Raw genomic sequence first — 17313 nt, forward strand, 5'->3', positions numbered from 1 at the left:
GAGAACCTTGACATTATTGCCAATTCATCCACTTGCCAACCAAAGGACGAGAGGACATAGACTGTATATAAAAGATGGACACAACAGACCTACACACTAAATATCTAATCTAACAGAGAAAAAGGTCATGCAATAGGAACCGCTCCTTAAAGCGTACCATGCCCTTTTTGTTGTATGTGTTCTTCTGACTGAGGCCATATTTTACCAAATGAACTTTATATTTCATTTAGTTGAAATGAACAATCGAGATGGTAAACTGATTTTTGCTCAGGTCATAAATCAAGTAAGAAATAGGGTCATTTTCCCATAGACTTCTGTACAGTCTTGATTCCTTTTATAGCTATAGCCGCCCCTTGTACCGGATGAAGGCGTCACTTTTCAGTCCCAGGTGCAATGAGAGGCCTCTTCTAAATATAGTCTATGGTACCTCCCTGTGAAATGTGAGGAGTTTGCTGATTTCCTATATTGTTAAAGCTGGAATGAATTTTGTGATTTGTAATCTGTTTCTGAATATTTTTGCCAGCTAATCCACTCCTTCAGTGTGGGAAGTTTTGTTATGCTCTATGTTATTTTTCACAAACTGTTGCAGAGTTTAAGGCAATGTGCACACAACCAGCGTTTTGTTAGTTTTCTTTCTCCGGCCCTCACACCTTCAGGCTGCTAATGTGTCTAACGTCCAGAGAGTGTCGATCCCTGAGGTGCTGAAAGTGGAAATTTCAGGAACTTGAAGTTGTCACCTGTTCTTTTCCTCGCCACCTTCTCACATGTGCTTCCACGCTGTGGCTACAGCAGCATGAGTTCACTTTTAGGAGCGCGTGCTGCTAAAGTCACGGCGGTCGCCACACGCAAAAAAAACGAGTTAAACTTTTACAAAGCTGCGTCCGCTGTAACTGATAATTTTGTGATGTGACTTGTGTAAGCCACATCAGTCAGTGGCCAAATGCATCTCTACACTGAAGTAATTTCTTTGCAGTTCTGTGGTTGTGAACACGGTTATTTAATGCTCACTGGTAGCCGTGTGTCCTCTGACTTTTCATTAGCTTCTTACCAAGGGTGCCTGTAGCTGGCAACATGTGTGCTGATCAAACACATGTTTTTAACACAGTGTGTCATTACCCAGCACGCCACACACACTCACACACACACCCTTCTGCATCGATGCCTGTTTTGTTTTTTTATGAAACTGCACCACAGTAAAGGCCACAAGGAAAAGGGGAATTTTCCAGAGTTTAGTTTTAGTTTGAGGTCTTGTTTATAGATTTTAAAAACAGCAACCCGTCCTTTACTCAGCACATGCACGGCACATATATAAGCTGTCAGATTCCTACAGTGGCAAAATGTTCCTCCTTAAGTGGTGACTGAAAAAAGGTGCGGCTCGCCAGTCCCAGTGGCCCTCGGCTCACCAGAAAATTACACACTAAATCTGTTTCACTGGTTTTATTTTATTGACTGCCGTTATATTTGCTTTTAAGGTCAACGCTGACAGTATAAAGAGTGAAACGAAGCACTTTTTCTAGGATGTTTACCAAACCTTCTGATCTTGTGTTCCCTCTCCCCTTCTTCTATACCAGTGAACAGAGTATCTGCCAGGCGCGGGCCTCTGTGATGGTCTACGATGATGCCAGTAAGAAATGGGTGCCCATCAAGCCTGGGCAACAGGGCTTCAGCCGAATCAACATCTACCACAATACTGCCAACAACACCTTCAGAGTGGTGGGCGTTAAACTGCAGGACCAGCAGGTGAGAGTCACAAGCAACCAGCAGCGCACGTCGCATGACGAGTGGATGTTTCGCTGGATAGTGACAATTCAGTATAAATACAAATCTATTGATTTTTCTATTTCCATATAAGGTTGTAGATTACTGTTATTTTTATAGTTTACAGTATCACTAAAACAGAGAGGATTTCCAATTATACACTCACCAGCTACTTTATTAGGTACGCTTTGCTAGTCCTGAGTTGGACTTCCTCTAACCTTAAGAACTGGCTTAATTCTTAATTTTTTATTCAGCAACTCTCACATCTGGAGACACAGATGTTGCTTGACAAAGACATGATAGCATCACACAGTCCTGGAGACTTGTCTGGTGCATGTTGATTATGTCCAGCACATCCCAGAAGCACTCTGTTGGATGTAGATCTGGTGACTGTGGAAGTAGAGAGAACTCAAACGGCATCTCAAGATGTAGCCTCAGTTTCCTTTTGTTAGCTGGCGTTAGTGGCACCTGGTGTGGATGCTGTAGAACATCTGCTTCAAGCATCAAAATGCTGGACATTCAGAGATGGTCTTCTGCACTGATACTTACTGATTGTAACAAGTAGTTATTTGAGTTTCTGTTGCCAACCATCAACTCAAAGCCGCCTGGTCATTATCCTCTGACGTCTGGCATCAATAACTAAACTGCTGCTCACTGGATGTTTTTGTCTTTTTGGACCAATCTGAAATTCCAGCAGATGAACAGTTTCTGAGATACTCAGACTATCTGACACCAGACATCATGCCACATTGAAAATCACTTAAGCCAACTTTTTCCTTCATTCTGATGCTCGATTTTAACTTCATCGGGTCGTCTCGACCATGTTTACATGCGTAAATCCATTCAGTTGCTGCAAAGAAACACTGCTGATATTCATGACTGGATTTGTGTTTTCACTCCTGTTTTAACGGTTCTTTAGTTTTATATGGTTCAGACTGCTGATTTCGTTTATCTTCATGCAGTTGTTATTGTGTCATACGCATGCAAGATAATAGCTCATGGTTTATAGATTGCATTTCAGAAAATGTAATCCCTCTTTTGCTCTGCACGTGGACTAGTTTAATGGCCGGCTGAGGCATACCTGCTCAGACGTGACTACAAATAAACTATAAACCAGGAAGCTTCAGCTACAAAAAAATCTTCCCTGCTCACGGGGTCTGCATTTTCATATTCATCATAAAGATGCAATTAAATAGTTTTTATAAGGTTCTTAATAAGAGCAATCAATAAATCATTGCTACAGTCTACATACTAAATACTATGCTAAATCCTGTCCCTTATAAACACATGTTTATTCCCCTTTTTTTAGAATAGTTAAGCCTGCAAGAATATTTATTAAGTAGGGGTGTTTTTTAACACATTTCACCGTGTATCTTCAGTATCATATGTATTTTCAGTTGTATCTTAATTTAATCGTTATAAGCTTTGATCTTCAAGTCCCTGTAAGCTTGTTTTTCTGTAGTTTGACCACAAGTGTGCAGTATAGAGTGAAATACAACATGATCTGAACAGAGACCGTTTGTTCATCATCTGTCATTTGATCTGGAATAAAATGTACAAGATACTTGATCTTGTTAAAGGCACTCAGATTATTATCAGACCGTTTAAAAGCAGGAATCCTTCAGTTCTTTAGATGGATGATATTTCGGAGATTGTGCTGCACACTTTACACAGAATATGCAGTAAGGAGCTGCTGCTGGGTGCGTTCAGCATTACAAGTCTAGAAGGACTTTGTTTAATGCTTTCAGTTTACTCAGACAGATCATCACTAAAATGATTTAAAAGAAGAAAATGTGGACAAAATAAAGATCATTAATCCCCCAAATGAGACAAAAACAACCTGAAATCTTTAACAAACAAGTTTTTACCTCTGTATTTGTTTATAGTTTCATTAGAGAGACAAGTCGGAGCCGAACATAGGTTTGAAACAAAAACTGCGACATTAATAAAATCATTGAATCTACGCAGCTGAATTCCTGCTAAACATTTCAGAATATGCCTCATCCTCTGATGAACTGCTAACATTGAGTCTGATGGCTGTCGATCATGTTACAGACAGAAGCTGTCGTCGTAATAGCATATTTAGGATGTTCATCATAAGAGGTTTTATTGCTGTTGCTATAACTACAGTTATAAATTTTTTCCAAGTACTTATATCTTGTATGAATAAGGTTCATTGCCTGGGTCTACCTGCTATGACCTTTAGCATAATAATCAAAAATCTAGCTATTCCAGCTAGGATGAACTTCTTTACAATGTTAGCAGAGCTTACTGCCTTCATAAAAAGCAGGTAGACATGTATTTATTTAAGGATTTTTCTGGACAGCTCATATATATGTTCAGCATGTTACTGGTTAATATTATGCTCATCAGGTATGCAAGTAATCCCTGTGAGCACAGCAGCCTCATCCACTGTCTGCTGAAAGGAGGGTTCCCCTAAATGGATATAGCTTTTTCAGCCAGGATGAACTGAAAGCTCAGTATAAGATAAATAAATTGAACTCTGAGTCTTGTAAAAGTATGTCAGGAGAGTCATTAATAAAACATATGGACGTGAAAATTAGAATAATACATCTACTTTAACAATAATAAATTCTAACCTTGGCAGAACTAATTGGCAAATATTGAGTTCCTGTCTTAGATGATCACATTCACGTACACCGATTCTTTTCTTTCTTCCAACAAAGGTGGTGATCAACTATTCCATAGTGAAGGGGCTGAAGTACAATCAGGCCACACAGACCTTCCACCAGTGGCGTGATGCCCGACAAGTCTACGGCCTCAACTTTGCCAGTAAGGAGGAGGCCACCACCTTCTCCAACGCCATGCTGTTCGCCCTCAACGTCCTCAGCTCACCTGACAGCGGAGGTGAGCATTTGTCAGTAATGGAATAAGCACATGTTCTTGATCACTGTTGCTCCTTTTTCTAGCTATTTAAGCATTCACTCAGTTACCTTTTTATTATTCAGATTTCTCATTAAAAACAGGCATTCTGCTTTTGCGTTTCGCTTCCTGGCAGGCTAAGGACATTTTCCGAATGCTTGATTCAAATTAAATCGTTCCTCTCTCCGCAGTGAAACGGGAGATGAAAGCTTCTGAGCTGTTAGCTGTTGGTGTTGGAGAACTTTAATGTTTTAAGTGGAACTTCAGGAGGATTTTGGGTCGTACTTCAGGCAGCTGTCTTCAGTTGTTCATCTGTGATCAATTTACATCTATTTTTATCTGAAAAGAATGTCAGGTTACTGCAATGAAATGATCCAGGTTGTTTTCAGCTTGTTTTCATTACCTGGGTGTTCTTCAGTGTGGGTACTTTGAGATTTGCACAGACAGCATGAGCTGGTTTAAGATACAATACATGAATATAGCAAGAAAGTATGTATGGCTGATAATAAAGCCCTCAGAGGTGTAACTGCTATGCTAAGCTCTACTACACCCTGCTGGTTAAATGTATGTACTGCAGGTACAGGCTCAACGGTAAGCCAAACAGCAGGCATGAATTGAGTCCCTGGATTTATATTTTTTATTATATGTATTTGTGCACAGAACCATTCTAGAGATTTAAGGATTCAGATCCAGTTTCTGTTCTGACTCCAAAAAAATGTATTGCTTTGAGTGGTGCCAACCGTAACTTCAGGTTTCATGCAGATCCACCCTTGACCTTTCAAGAGACAAACGAAAATACATAGAAAAGAAAACAAAAAAAATTGATCGCATGATCTCCTCAGCAGAGGTAAAAATAACAACATGAAAGGGCTGTTGGTGGCTGCCTGAAATTTGAGATTTTTCAATGGTTTTTTTTTTAGAAAATGACAAAAAAAGAGATCAGGATATTTTAGTTCTTTGTACAGCTAACTGAATAAATTCCGTTCAGGCCTAAATTCAGTTTAGGCCTGAACTGAATTTGACGCTAACCTCACACTTATCTCTGGTTTACTAAATAGCTCCTGAGTATCTCTGGTTACAAGCTACTTATAAGCTCTGTGTGTGTGTGTGTGTATGTGTGTGTGTGTGTCTGTGCATAGATACTGTGGAGATACTGAGAGAGAATATCTGTGAGTGTTTAACTGCGGTGTCATCCCATCCCACCCTTGTGACCCACCCCCCATTGGTGGCTAAAATATCTCATAGGGAGCCTGAATGTCGTACCCCGTCATGCTCATGTGGCAGCTCTCCTTTTTTTGGGTGCATTTCGATGTGGGATCATGGGCCTCAACGTGCAAGGCATTTCTGCTCCTGGGACACATATCTGTTCCTACTCGACAACGCTGTTTGTGCTAAGCTTCCACGCTGACACTCTAGTGTCACGCAGTACTGATCGCTGGTAGGCTGTGGAAAGTTTCCCACCATGATCACTCCAGAGGTTTCACCTGGAGTCCTCAGGCAGGTTTCTTCAGCCATCATCATCCTCAGTAAGTGCCATACATGCATGACTGATTAAATCATCCAGCAGTTATGGATATCTTTGATCGTCTGAGACTGTTGGAAACATGGAGGGAAGTTAAATATTCACCATTTCCTTTGATAGGAATCGTTTGGTTATGAAGGTAATTGTGCATTGTGTTCCCTTCAGTGGTGAAATGTGTGCACTTTGGTCTAATATTGAGCAACTTCAGCTTTGTTTCAGTGTTTTTACATCCTTGTATTTCTTCTACATTACATTCCATGTTAAACATCCAACACATTCAGTTCAGTTCATTTTCAGATCTTTCTTTGTCTGCCATTTGTTAGATTCCCCACTCTGCTCTTCTCTAAATACCTCCTGAGACTCACAGGTGTGTCCAGTATTTTACATGAAAGGAAATTTCAAAATACAGATTTCCAGCTAATCATTGTCAGAACCCTAGATTTGTCTTTTTTTCCCTTTGAAGGTCTGCTGTGAACCTGCACTAAGTTACCACACTCAAGAAAAAGTTGTTACACATTGACCAGGTACACCAATAAAATGCTACATTTACTTGAGTAGTGTTTTTATTGCAGGGCTTTTAGTTGATCTATCAGCACTTTGTCTTTTAAGCAAACAAAAAGAATTATGGGTACACTCAGTTAAACTGCAGGGATTTCAATCTGTTCAGTTAGGAAGGAAAAAAAACATTGTGAATCCTTTTGGCCTGCTCTGGTGCAAATGAAAGGAACAACGAAATAGAGTGGTTTAGCCACAGACCAATGCTCTCTCTTTATCCTGCCTCACTGATTTTTCTCTAGTCTTGCTTTTTGTTTGTGACCTTGTCACTGCTGGTAGCATCAGACCTGCAACCCATTTAGGTGGCAGGGGCTTCCTACCAGCCCTCTGCCCCCAGGATGGCTGCTAGGAAGGCTTGCTGTGTCTTCCAGCACAGTCTCGAGATTGTGAAGTAGATCCCATTATATGAGGAGAGCTGGGCAGGGCTGTAGAGTGGACAGCACCGGGTTATGAGCGCATTTCCCACTAAAGATGTGGGGGCCTTGTGTCACCCTCATGGAGTCCGATTAGAGCAGTTTGGTGAGAAATCTGCACATAGCCCGACGGAGGTCATTTATTAGGGTTCTGGCAGTGATCCTCCTCTCACAAAGAAGCAGATACAGGTCCTGCTGCTGCGTTGATACCCTTCTCTGGCCTTGTCCAGCTCGCCTTGTGTAACAGACACACTTGAGACTAACCTAGGAGACACAGCAGACCTTCCTGTGACAGCATCCTGAAGCAGGTGGATTATCGGTGCCACATGAATGGGCTGCAGGTACTGTCACGAGGAGTAAAGAGAGAGCAATGGTCTGTGGCTACCACCGTTAAAACATTTCCCTTTTTCGGGGTCTTCTTGTTGCTTTCTCTTCAGTGCACCTGCTGTCGATTTCATTTGCACCAAAAGCAGGTGAATGAATTCACAATGGTTAGTGTTTGCTAACCAAGCATACTGCTTTGACTGACCTTCTGTCATATTGTGATAATCAAGTGTTCTCTTTTTTACTGAGCAATGCATTTAAGGAGCTATTTTACATCACTGGTTGTAGTGATGGTTGTAGCTCACCGGCCAGACTGCTGACGATCTGTCCAGACACTCACAGTCTGTGATTACAAGCAGTAAAAGTATCATACATTTGCACTGTCAGCCATAATGAGGCTATGAAGTCTACCTGAGTTGTTGCACACATCGGGAAAGGAGAAGCAGAATCTCATTACACTCTGTGATGAATTCATGGTAGTTTCTACTTGAGTAAATGAGGCAGGTTATCTAAACTGACAGCTTAGTGGAAAGTACAAATCAGAGTCATATTTACATAATACTTAAAGTAATTTATTTGTGATGGTGATAGAAAGCATTGTGTATCCATTTGTCTGTTTTTGTCACCTCGTGCCTACGTCTATGGTAGCTGTTGTTTGTAATGTGTTATCTGTGTGTGTGTGTGTGTGTGTGTTAATGGAAGGGAGGGGGAGGAAGAGCTGCTTCTTTGTTTTTATCATCACATCTAATGTACACACAGTCAGTGGGCTCCTTAGCTCCAGTAAAATGTCTACAAGCATGATCAGGTCCCATCCTCCCCCGGGGCTCCATGTTCTTCCTTTGCCCTCACCATGACAACAGGAAGAAGCATATACGATGCTTCGCGTCAACAGCAGAAATACAAACAAACCCACATTTATACGTATTCATGGACACACAAACAGCACAGCGCAGGCTGACGAGTGTCTCGTTAACATCTGCGACGTTACTATTTGTTGAAGGGTTGTGAAGTCTTGATATTGTGTTAACTGGCTCGTGTTTCACGATCGAGTCCCTGAAGTATCACTTTAAAAGTAATACATGCTGTAGATGTTAGCATGTGCATGAAGGAAAGTTAATAATTACCACGAGATAACGAGCTGAATTTATGGGAGCGTCAAAGACACGTTCAAGTCTTCTGTCGCTTCTGTCTTCTATGCGCATGGTTAAAGCTTAAAGAGCCGTTAAAAGAATCGAAAACCAAACCGTTTTCAATTTGTCAGCATGAATTGTAGCTTGTTGTAACTGACAAGTGAGCCCTGGATTTAAATTTCCTTGTCGGCATTGCGCCCGAGTATTCTCACTGTACCGGTTCGACAGGTACACCCGTTCAGCTGCTCGTTAAAGCAGAAATTTAGTCAGCATTATGTCATGCAGGAGAAGGATGTTGAAAAGAGAAAATATTGAGTGAGCAGCAGTGTTGTTGCCAGAGGTCAGAGGAAAATGGCTAGACTGCTTTGACCTATTAAGAAGGCGACAGTAACTCAAATAACCACTTGTTACAACCGAAGTATGCAGAAGATTCTGAATGCACAACACCTCGAAGCAGACAGGCTACAGCAGCCCACTCCCATCAGCTAAGAGCAGAAAAGTGAGTCTACAATTTGTACGTGTTTTCCACTGCACAACAGAAGGAAAACTGTTGTCTGGTCTGATGAGTCTTGATATCTGTTGGAGGATTCGGATGGCGTGGTCAGAATTTGAGTAAACAACATGAAAACATGGCTTCATCCTGCCTCGTAATAATGGTTCAGGCTGCTGCTGCTGATGTAACGGCGTGGGGGAAATGATCCAGACTGAGCGTCTCAAGCTGCGACTGTGCCCAGTGTTGACCGCCCCCATCACCCCGCCTGCTGCCCCACATCCTCCAGACGCAGCGAACGGAAATATCACCCGTCGGTGATCTTGATGTCACGGTGGGCGTTGAAGTTTAATGACTGGTATTCTGGTGATATGTGATAAGCGCTCCCCCCGTTAATAGCTGCTCCAGAATGAGGTGCTGACTCCTTCGCTCTGTCTGTAGTTGGTCAACAAGCAAAAGTGCTAAACTGAGATGATCATGTGGCTGATGTTGATTATCCAAAACCAGCTACTAACAAGAGAGATTAGATGTATTTTACTAAATGAATTTTGCTGTTTTGCACTATATGCAGTATTTTTTAGATTTTTCTGCCGGGTTTCTGTTTGTTCCACTTGTTTCAGTTCTTTTCTCTCGTGTTTCACAGTTGAAATTTCTGTGGCTGGCAACTTGTTCAGCAATTATAAACAGCTTGCAGGCCTCCAGGGCAGTGCCTCACGTGATGCTGTTGCTATCTGTTTATTCAGCTTCTCTCCCTGAGCACACTACTTAACTGTTTTCTGTCATTTGAGTCCTTTTTTATGTGGTTTGTCTCAATATGAAAAAAACTCCCTCTTGAACTGAGAAATGTTGAACATTTTTGAAGTTGTCTTTGCTTTTTTTTTCTGTCGGTGCGGTCACAAACGAGTGTTTGGTATGTGGTGCTATAAGGGGTGATATTCAGCACAAAGGGGAAAGTGTTGGAGATGAATAAAACAGTAATAAGGGCTTACGTGTACATGCATAGAAGCTGATTATTTCTGTGGTTTAATTGCTTTTTTTCCCTCTTATTTTGTGTCTTTCAGGCCCAGTCGTGCAGCGCCAAAATGGGCCCTCCTCGGACGAAAACGAAGCACAGAGGAGGTAAACTTTTACAATGAGAGCACGAGCAGAAATAGCGTAAAACATGTAAAGCTAGTGCAGGTGGAAGACTTTACAAAACAGTAAGCTAGTCTGTAGATCCAAACTCGCTAGTTAATGTTAAATGTGTAAGTATTAAATGGGACCTATTATGCTTTTTCTCATTTTCTGTCATATTTTTATACCGTTACAGTGGTGCATGCTCATTTTTGAGCCAATGATTCAAATAGTCCAGTCAGCATGCACAGGTAATCCCTTTGGGCCTGCGAGGCTTTAGAGCCCTGTAGACACTCTTTGATCTGAATGATGTCACTAACAGCAAACATGTCAGGCATTGGCTGTAAATACAGAAGCGATCCATCGTATTTTACAACCTCCTATTTGCGAGGGTTAACCAATCAGGAGAAAGTTGGTTTCAAGGATGAGGGATGGGAGCTAAAGCTAGGTTAGGGTGCCTTCTGGGCACCTGCTGGGCGAGGTGTTCTGGCCATGTCCTAACAAGAAGAAGGACCCGGGGTAGACTCAGGACTCAGGTGATTATGTTTCTTGGCTGGCCTGGGAACGCCTCTGTGTTGCCAAGGATACGCTGGTGGCACTGGCTGGGCTAGACGGAGGTCTGGGCTCTTCTATTTAGGCTGCTGCCCCGCATCCTGGCCACAGATAAGATGTAGAAAATGGATAGGGGTTGATAAACGCCTAGTCTAGGACGAACAATGGAACATTTTGAATCATGACGAGTTTCTATAGCAGAGTGTAAGAATATAAATGGAGGTAGCTTCCAGTTCAAGAAAATAAAATCAATGTGGAAGTGTCTTAAACCTGCATTCTAACTGAAAGCCACCAGATGGCGATAGCTGTGGTTGCAAGAAGATTTGCGCTCCACTATAAGTCTATGGGAGAATAGTTTTCTGACTTGACCTCAGTAAACACTTTCCTGTTGAGTTTATGGGCTTAGTCAGTCATTGTGGGTCATATTGAATAAAAACTGAAATTTGTTTTCTAAATATTTGTCATGATAGGTTTCAAAACGGAGGATTATCTTATTAACAACTGGTTAGCCAATGAGCCAACTGTTTACAGTGAGACCTTTAGAAATGATTGGATGATGTCACGGTAGATGCGTCTGCTTGTTATACCATCTGTGATTTGAAATTAGCATAACAGGTCCCCTTTAAAACGATCAGTAGTGTTTTTAACAGAGACACAGTCAAAGCTACACATTAGGCTGATTTATCGCCACAAACTGCAGCTTTAAAGAGTCGTGAAAACCTTGCACTTGATAGGATGATGGAGCAACATCAGATGCACAAGGAGAGGGAGCGACGGACGTCAGGATCAGGTGAGGTTTAGACAAACACACCCACACCCTCATATATAAACATGCACTCTTTCTGACACTCGCGCTCACACTCACACACTAACAGGAAGCTCTAGAGACCAAAATGAATGGAAGGGTTTGTATTCACCTAGCTACACAAACATTTTAGACAAAAAAAAGTCTACTCTGGCTGTCAGTAAACAAACTGTTTGCCCCGCTTTTTGCGTTTTTGTTTTTTTGTTTTTTTCCATTACATGATGGACGTTATCGCCATTTAGTCAGGCAAAGCACACTTTACTTTCCCAGAGCAAACAAGTGATTTCATCATTAATACATAGCAGAGATTCCATGCTAGCAGGTCCTAGAGGTAAATAGGCTTCCCCAGTGTGGTTTGTGTTAGTGTTTCCCCCCTTAGTTTCAACCACGACTCCCCAGTCTGTATGCCCTTATGCTTTTTTGAACCCATGCACACATATAAATGTTCAAGTCTGCCTGTTAAATATCCATACAGACTTAAACATCTTCCTTTTGTCCCTGCCGCCACCGGCAATATCAGTGCTCCCCTGCCCCTGCAACATGCTCTACTGCCATCTCTTTCTTCCAGCTACTGTTGGGGGGGGAAATGCCATATGCTTTCCGATCATGGCTCAGTCATGTTGCATTCTGCTGCTTGTTCTTTTTACAATATTTTGATTCTTTCTTATTTGCTATTGGCTTCTGTTTTTTGGACTGCTCCTGATTTTCTCATCATTACTTGCTTGGTTGCTCAGTTGGTTGCTTTTCATTCTTCTCACGTTTATCTCTTTTCTGTTTTCCTTTGTTTGTTGCCCTCCTTCGTCTGCATCTCCTCCTCTTCCTCCTCCTCTCTCTCTCTCCTCTCTCTGTCTTTCTCTCTCTGCCCGTCACAGTCGTTTCCACTCTCCAATATAAAGTGTCCACCCCTCCCATCCACCCAGACACTCCTCCCGAGTACAGACATTACAGAGCTAGCACACTGCCACCCTCCTACGTCCGCGTGGCATCCTCCTCTCCTCCCACCTCCGCCTCCATGTCTCCCTCTCAGGAGAAGGAGGCGGGAGCCGCTAGGGACAAGGCCCAGCTCTCCTCCCAGCTCTCCACCTCGCTCGCATCAGCCTTTTCCCCAGTCCAGGCAGGAGTGACCACCCAGGGCCGACAGGTCCGTCAGATCCCCCTATCTCCACCCACCGCAGCCCGCCACCTTCACCTTCAACAGCAACAACAGCAACAAGACACCATGCTGCCCCCTAAACATGGCACCTGGTCTGCTTCACACTTGCAGCAAATGTACGCCCAGTTTCCCCAGTCCTCGTCCCCCCCAGTAATGATGGCCATGCCGGTGAAGCAGGGTTTGCCCCCGCAGCCGGTCCTCCCGGTGGCTCACCCCCTCCCACCTGTAAGCACTAGGATGAAGCCCCCACCTTTCGATCCCAATACCGTTACAACCCCTCACCAATACCCTCAGCACCACCCACACCCTCACTCCAACGGCCAGCCAGACGATTCCTACTCCCCTCATTCTCAGCACCTGCCACTCACACCACAGTACTGCGAGGCCATCCCACTGCCCCCTCTCACAAGTCAGACACCCCCAGGCCCTCCCCCCAGCCACCAGCCCCAGTACCCATCCACTTTCCACCCACAGCAGCAGCAACAACAACAGCATCAGCAGCAGCAGGTGTACCACCAGCAGGCCCAGCCCCCTACCACCACCACCACCTCTTCCTCCTCCTCCTCCTCGCCCCCCTCTTACACTGCCATGTCTGACGGGGGCTCGCCCAAGAAGACCCCCTCCCCTGTCCCCCAGCCAACCCCCATGACCAGCAGCAGTAAGTATGAGGAGGAGAGCGGAGGAGGTAGTCCCTCAGCAGAGGGACATGTTTACATAGTGTGTGTAAATAGTGTATGTGTATGTGTGTGTGTAGAATAGGTTGTTAAATGCACCACACCTGCACTGTTAGACAAGAAGATGAAAAATATATGTGTGGTATCAGCAGTTAAAGCCCAAACACACCCAGAGGTCCACCCACAGTTTTCTCACAGGGTGTCATCAGACTACTTCTCAGGATTGCTAGGGTGTGAACGTAGTCTGCTTAATCTGTGTAAAGCTGTCCCACTTACAGGGCGAGACGTGCAGTACTGTCCAGTCGTTTTAGGCACTAAAAGTAAAGAGAAGATATTTTAATATGACACGGATTCATCCTATTAGAAAACAAAACAAAACGTCACCTTCTGCCTTTAAAATAACCAAGTTCTCCTTTCGCACTCTCACACATTTTCACTGTGCTTGGCAGGAATGTTTTCAAATCTTGCATAACTCTCCGCACTCCTTCTGCCATTATAAGCTCTCTCGGTTGCTTCAGCCTCTTTATTCCCGACTGACAGCGATCCGCTCCACAGTATGTTTAGGATTGATGTCATTCTAACCGAACAAATTCCCTGTTGGTATCTTATGATTGATATAAGTCTAAACTGCCTAAAACCTTTGCACAGTGCTGCTCACAGTGAGTCATGTGTTATTAGTGCTATTGGTTTTATGACAGTGTAATTCCCAGGAGAACTTCAACCAACTTCCGTCTCACCAGGTATATAATCAACCAGAAATGTAATATACTTGTGTAGGTGTGCAGAGCCTTTAAGACAAACATTTACGCGCCTCTTTTTATAAATATATATATTTCCGTCAATGTAGCTCAATGCAGCAGAACAATAGGCCTTTGCTGCTGACAATTTCTTCAAGATTCCCAGCAAATCATGCTTCACACAGTTACAGCGCACAACCCTAAAATTGAAGAAACACAGGAATTCAGGATTGTATTGACAAGTCAGTGGACCTGAAGTCGTTCCTGCTGTGCAGGTTTTTCACTTTGCCTGACTTGACTATCTGCCGTTATCAAACAAAATACATTTGAAGCTACTGTCAGATCTTTAGTTTTATTCCTGGTCCTGGAATTATTCAAAGCCTGCAGGAAAATTTAAAGCATACCTCTATCATCAGCTGGCTTTCACATAACCTTCCCACAAAATAAAAATATATATATATATATAGATATATATATATAGAGAGAGATATATATATATGTCAGGCCCCCAACCTTTAATCAGGATTTAATCTTACTCCTCCCAAGTGTTCTCATCTCTGCACGTAACCCATCTCTGCTTTCTATTGCACCTCCTTCAGCCGCAGCTCCAGCACCTATGGCTGGTCCTCCAGCCCCACCACCACCACCTGGTCCACCACCCCCAATGGCCGTGCCGCCACCCATGCCCCCTCCATTACCCGCTGGTGGAGGGCCTCCTGGTGGCCCACCTGGGGTCCAACACCAACCCTCAGGACTGGCTGCGGCGCTGGCTGGAGCCAAGCTACGTAAAGTGAATAGGGTGAGCCTCCCTGCTTTAGTCTGAGGAGGTTCAGACTAAAGCAAGGGAATGTTATTAGCATATTTTAGGCAGAGAGGTTCCACCTACCCCCACGGGAGAAAAAAAGGAAACCTGTTTTGTAATGTGTCTGTGTTTAGGATGAGAGCAGCCCTCCTGGTTCTAGTGGCAAAAGTGACTCCAACCGGTCTAGCGGTGGCAGTGGCGGCGGAGGGGAGGGACTGATGCAGGAGATGAATGCCTTACTAGCACGCAGGTAAAACAACTTTCTAAACACACACAAACTTTTTACCCCTTCACCTGTCAGATCATGCAGTGACACAGAAACCTGTTCCGTTAGCCTTTTTGTTTTCCTTACAGTAAATATCTATCGAAAAAAATGTTTCTGGGTTCGTATCATATCCGTGTCTCAATCTATTCATACTAGTTTCTGAATTCTCACTGAAAGCTCACTCTTTTTACACAGTTTCCTCATTCCCTTTTCTCTTTTAGACGAAAAGCTTCTGAGAAACCTGATGAAGTAAGTTTTGTGCTTAAAGATATAGCTCAACATTTTTGGGAATTTCCCTTATTTTCTTTATCATCGAGAGCTGGTAGAAAAGATACCAGTTTCAATTCATTCTTTTAAATGTGAGACTCAAGCCTAGAGAGATATCCAACCTTTGAAAAACAGATGATAACAGCTAAACTAACAGGTTATTGAGAGATCTTATGTTTAGCATAGAGATTACAGACCTGATATAAAACATGGACCTCGCCACAGTTACCTGGACTTATATTTTTAGCACTGTAATTGTTGTTGCTTATTTTTTTTGGAGCCAGAAGTTATCATTTTTGGATCAACGATTGGAGTCAAACTGGGAAATTGCATGCATAAAGTTTATCTGTGCATCACATGGACATGGATGGCTTCTCAGTGCTTGGAGCTAAGTAGCATATAAATAGAATAGCAAAAATTCACTCACCAAAACTTCAACACTGTCTTATCTGATGATTAGATCATTTACACTAAAAAGCCCCAACACTTGTCACTTGTCAGTCAGCACTTTCATACCCTTAGTAACGCATGACTTAAAGGCGCAATCCAGTTCAGCTGATGAGTTATGAAAGAAACTCATCCCCCACACACTAAAGGGATAAATAAGCTGTGGAGAACAGGGTGTAAACACGACTTCTAAAGGTCTAAATCTGAGCATTTTAACATGGGACTGACTCAGTGTTAGCACTGGTCTCAAGCGACCAGTCCAGGAATTGTAGTTTTTGTGTCATGAACTAGCTGTGTGGAGGCAGATGAGGACCCAAACGCAAAACTCACAGAGACAGGAACTGAACTCAAAATCACTGCTTTATTGCAGGCCTTACAACGAAACAGAACTAAACTGGGAATGCTAACAGAAGACCGAGGGAACACAGAAAAGCACACAGGTTCAGGGAGGAGACATTGACGACGCGACCCTGAACTGAGGGAGACGTGCACATAAATACACAGAGGGTTAACGAGGGAAGTGGGAGCACACGGGGAACACCGCTGACACAGATAATCGTAACGGGACAGGGTAGGAGTGAACACAACATGACACATACTGATGAGAGACTGTCAAAGTAAAACAGGAAGTACACAGAGGTTCAGACAGGAGGAGAGAGAGCACAGACATAACGGGCTGGGGAAAACATTGAATGAGACACAAGGAGGGGAAACGAGGACTCACAGATACACAGAGGGGCACACAGGGGGTAATCAAATAAGGAACATCTTTAACAGAACCTAGGAACCACGGCATAAGGAACAAAATACAAAAATACAAGAAAACTAAGAATGCTGGGCCAACATGGCCCAGGACCATGACATTTTGGCATTTTGCTATTTTGCCATTTGTTGCTGGCATGATTGGTATCAGTGTTTAAATAAAGCTCTAGAAGCGTGACTAGGATATTTTCCAAAATGTGCATTGTTTTAAGGATGTTTTTTAAATATTTCAGAGATGTATGAAATTACTTACGGTTATTAACAATACTCAGTGTCTGATAATCAATATCTGTCTCTCCTTGAAGGATGACTCAGGTGGTCGGGGATCAGGTCAGCAGAACTCAACAGGTATTAACACTGATGCTTTATCGGCTTTATCTGCACATATTTCAGTATATTTTAGTCCGTGGCGTAGCCGCGTTATCTGATTGTAAGTATTTTACTCTGCAAGATGCTGTGAAGAAGCCATGGGAGCGATCCAACTCTGCAGAAAAGTCCTCACTGGTGTCCAGGTCTGTAGATAAGAGGAGGAGCAGGAGGAGCAATGTTCTGAATATGAAATAGATACCAAACCTCTAGCATTACCCACAGGGATTTAGGCATAAATTTGTTTCACTGGAGCAACAGTGAAGTGTTGAAAATTCACTTTTATCAATGCAAA

The 17313-nt window shown here is 43.0% G+C and overlaps 1 protein-coding gene across 4 annotated transcripts in view; it reads left to right on the plus strand.

The window, feature by feature from the left end:
- The window catches only part of evla (Enah/Vasp-like a), a 37604-nt gene that overhangs the window by 18709 nt on the left and 1582 nt on the right, over positions 1-17313 (plus strand). For 3 of the 4 annotated variants that reach the window (XM_040041478.1, XM_040041477.1, XM_040041476.1), the window contains exons 2-11: positions 1572-1740; positions 4446-4626; positions 10137-10194; positions 11475-11530; positions 12418-13356; positions 14709-14908; positions 15046-15161; positions 15398-15425; positions 16958-17000; positions 17104-17164. In XM_040041478.1, coding sequence (XP_039897412.1) covers positions 1572-1740; positions 4446-4626; positions 10137-10194; positions 11475-11530; positions 12418-13356; positions 14709-14908; positions 15046-15161; positions 15398-15425; positions 16958-17000; positions 17104-17164 — 1851 coding nt within the window. The other variant, XM_040041479.1, reaches the window with a different exon arrangement.

This window comes from Simochromis diagramma, unplaced genomic scaffold, assembly GCF_900408965.1.
Source record: "Simochromis diagramma unplaced genomic scaffold, fSimDia1.1 OVJJ01000304.1, whole genome shotgun sequence".
In the NCBI taxonomy this organism is placed as follows: Eukaryota; Metazoa; Chordata; class Actinopteri; order Cichliformes; family Cichlidae; genus Simochromis; species Simochromis diagramma.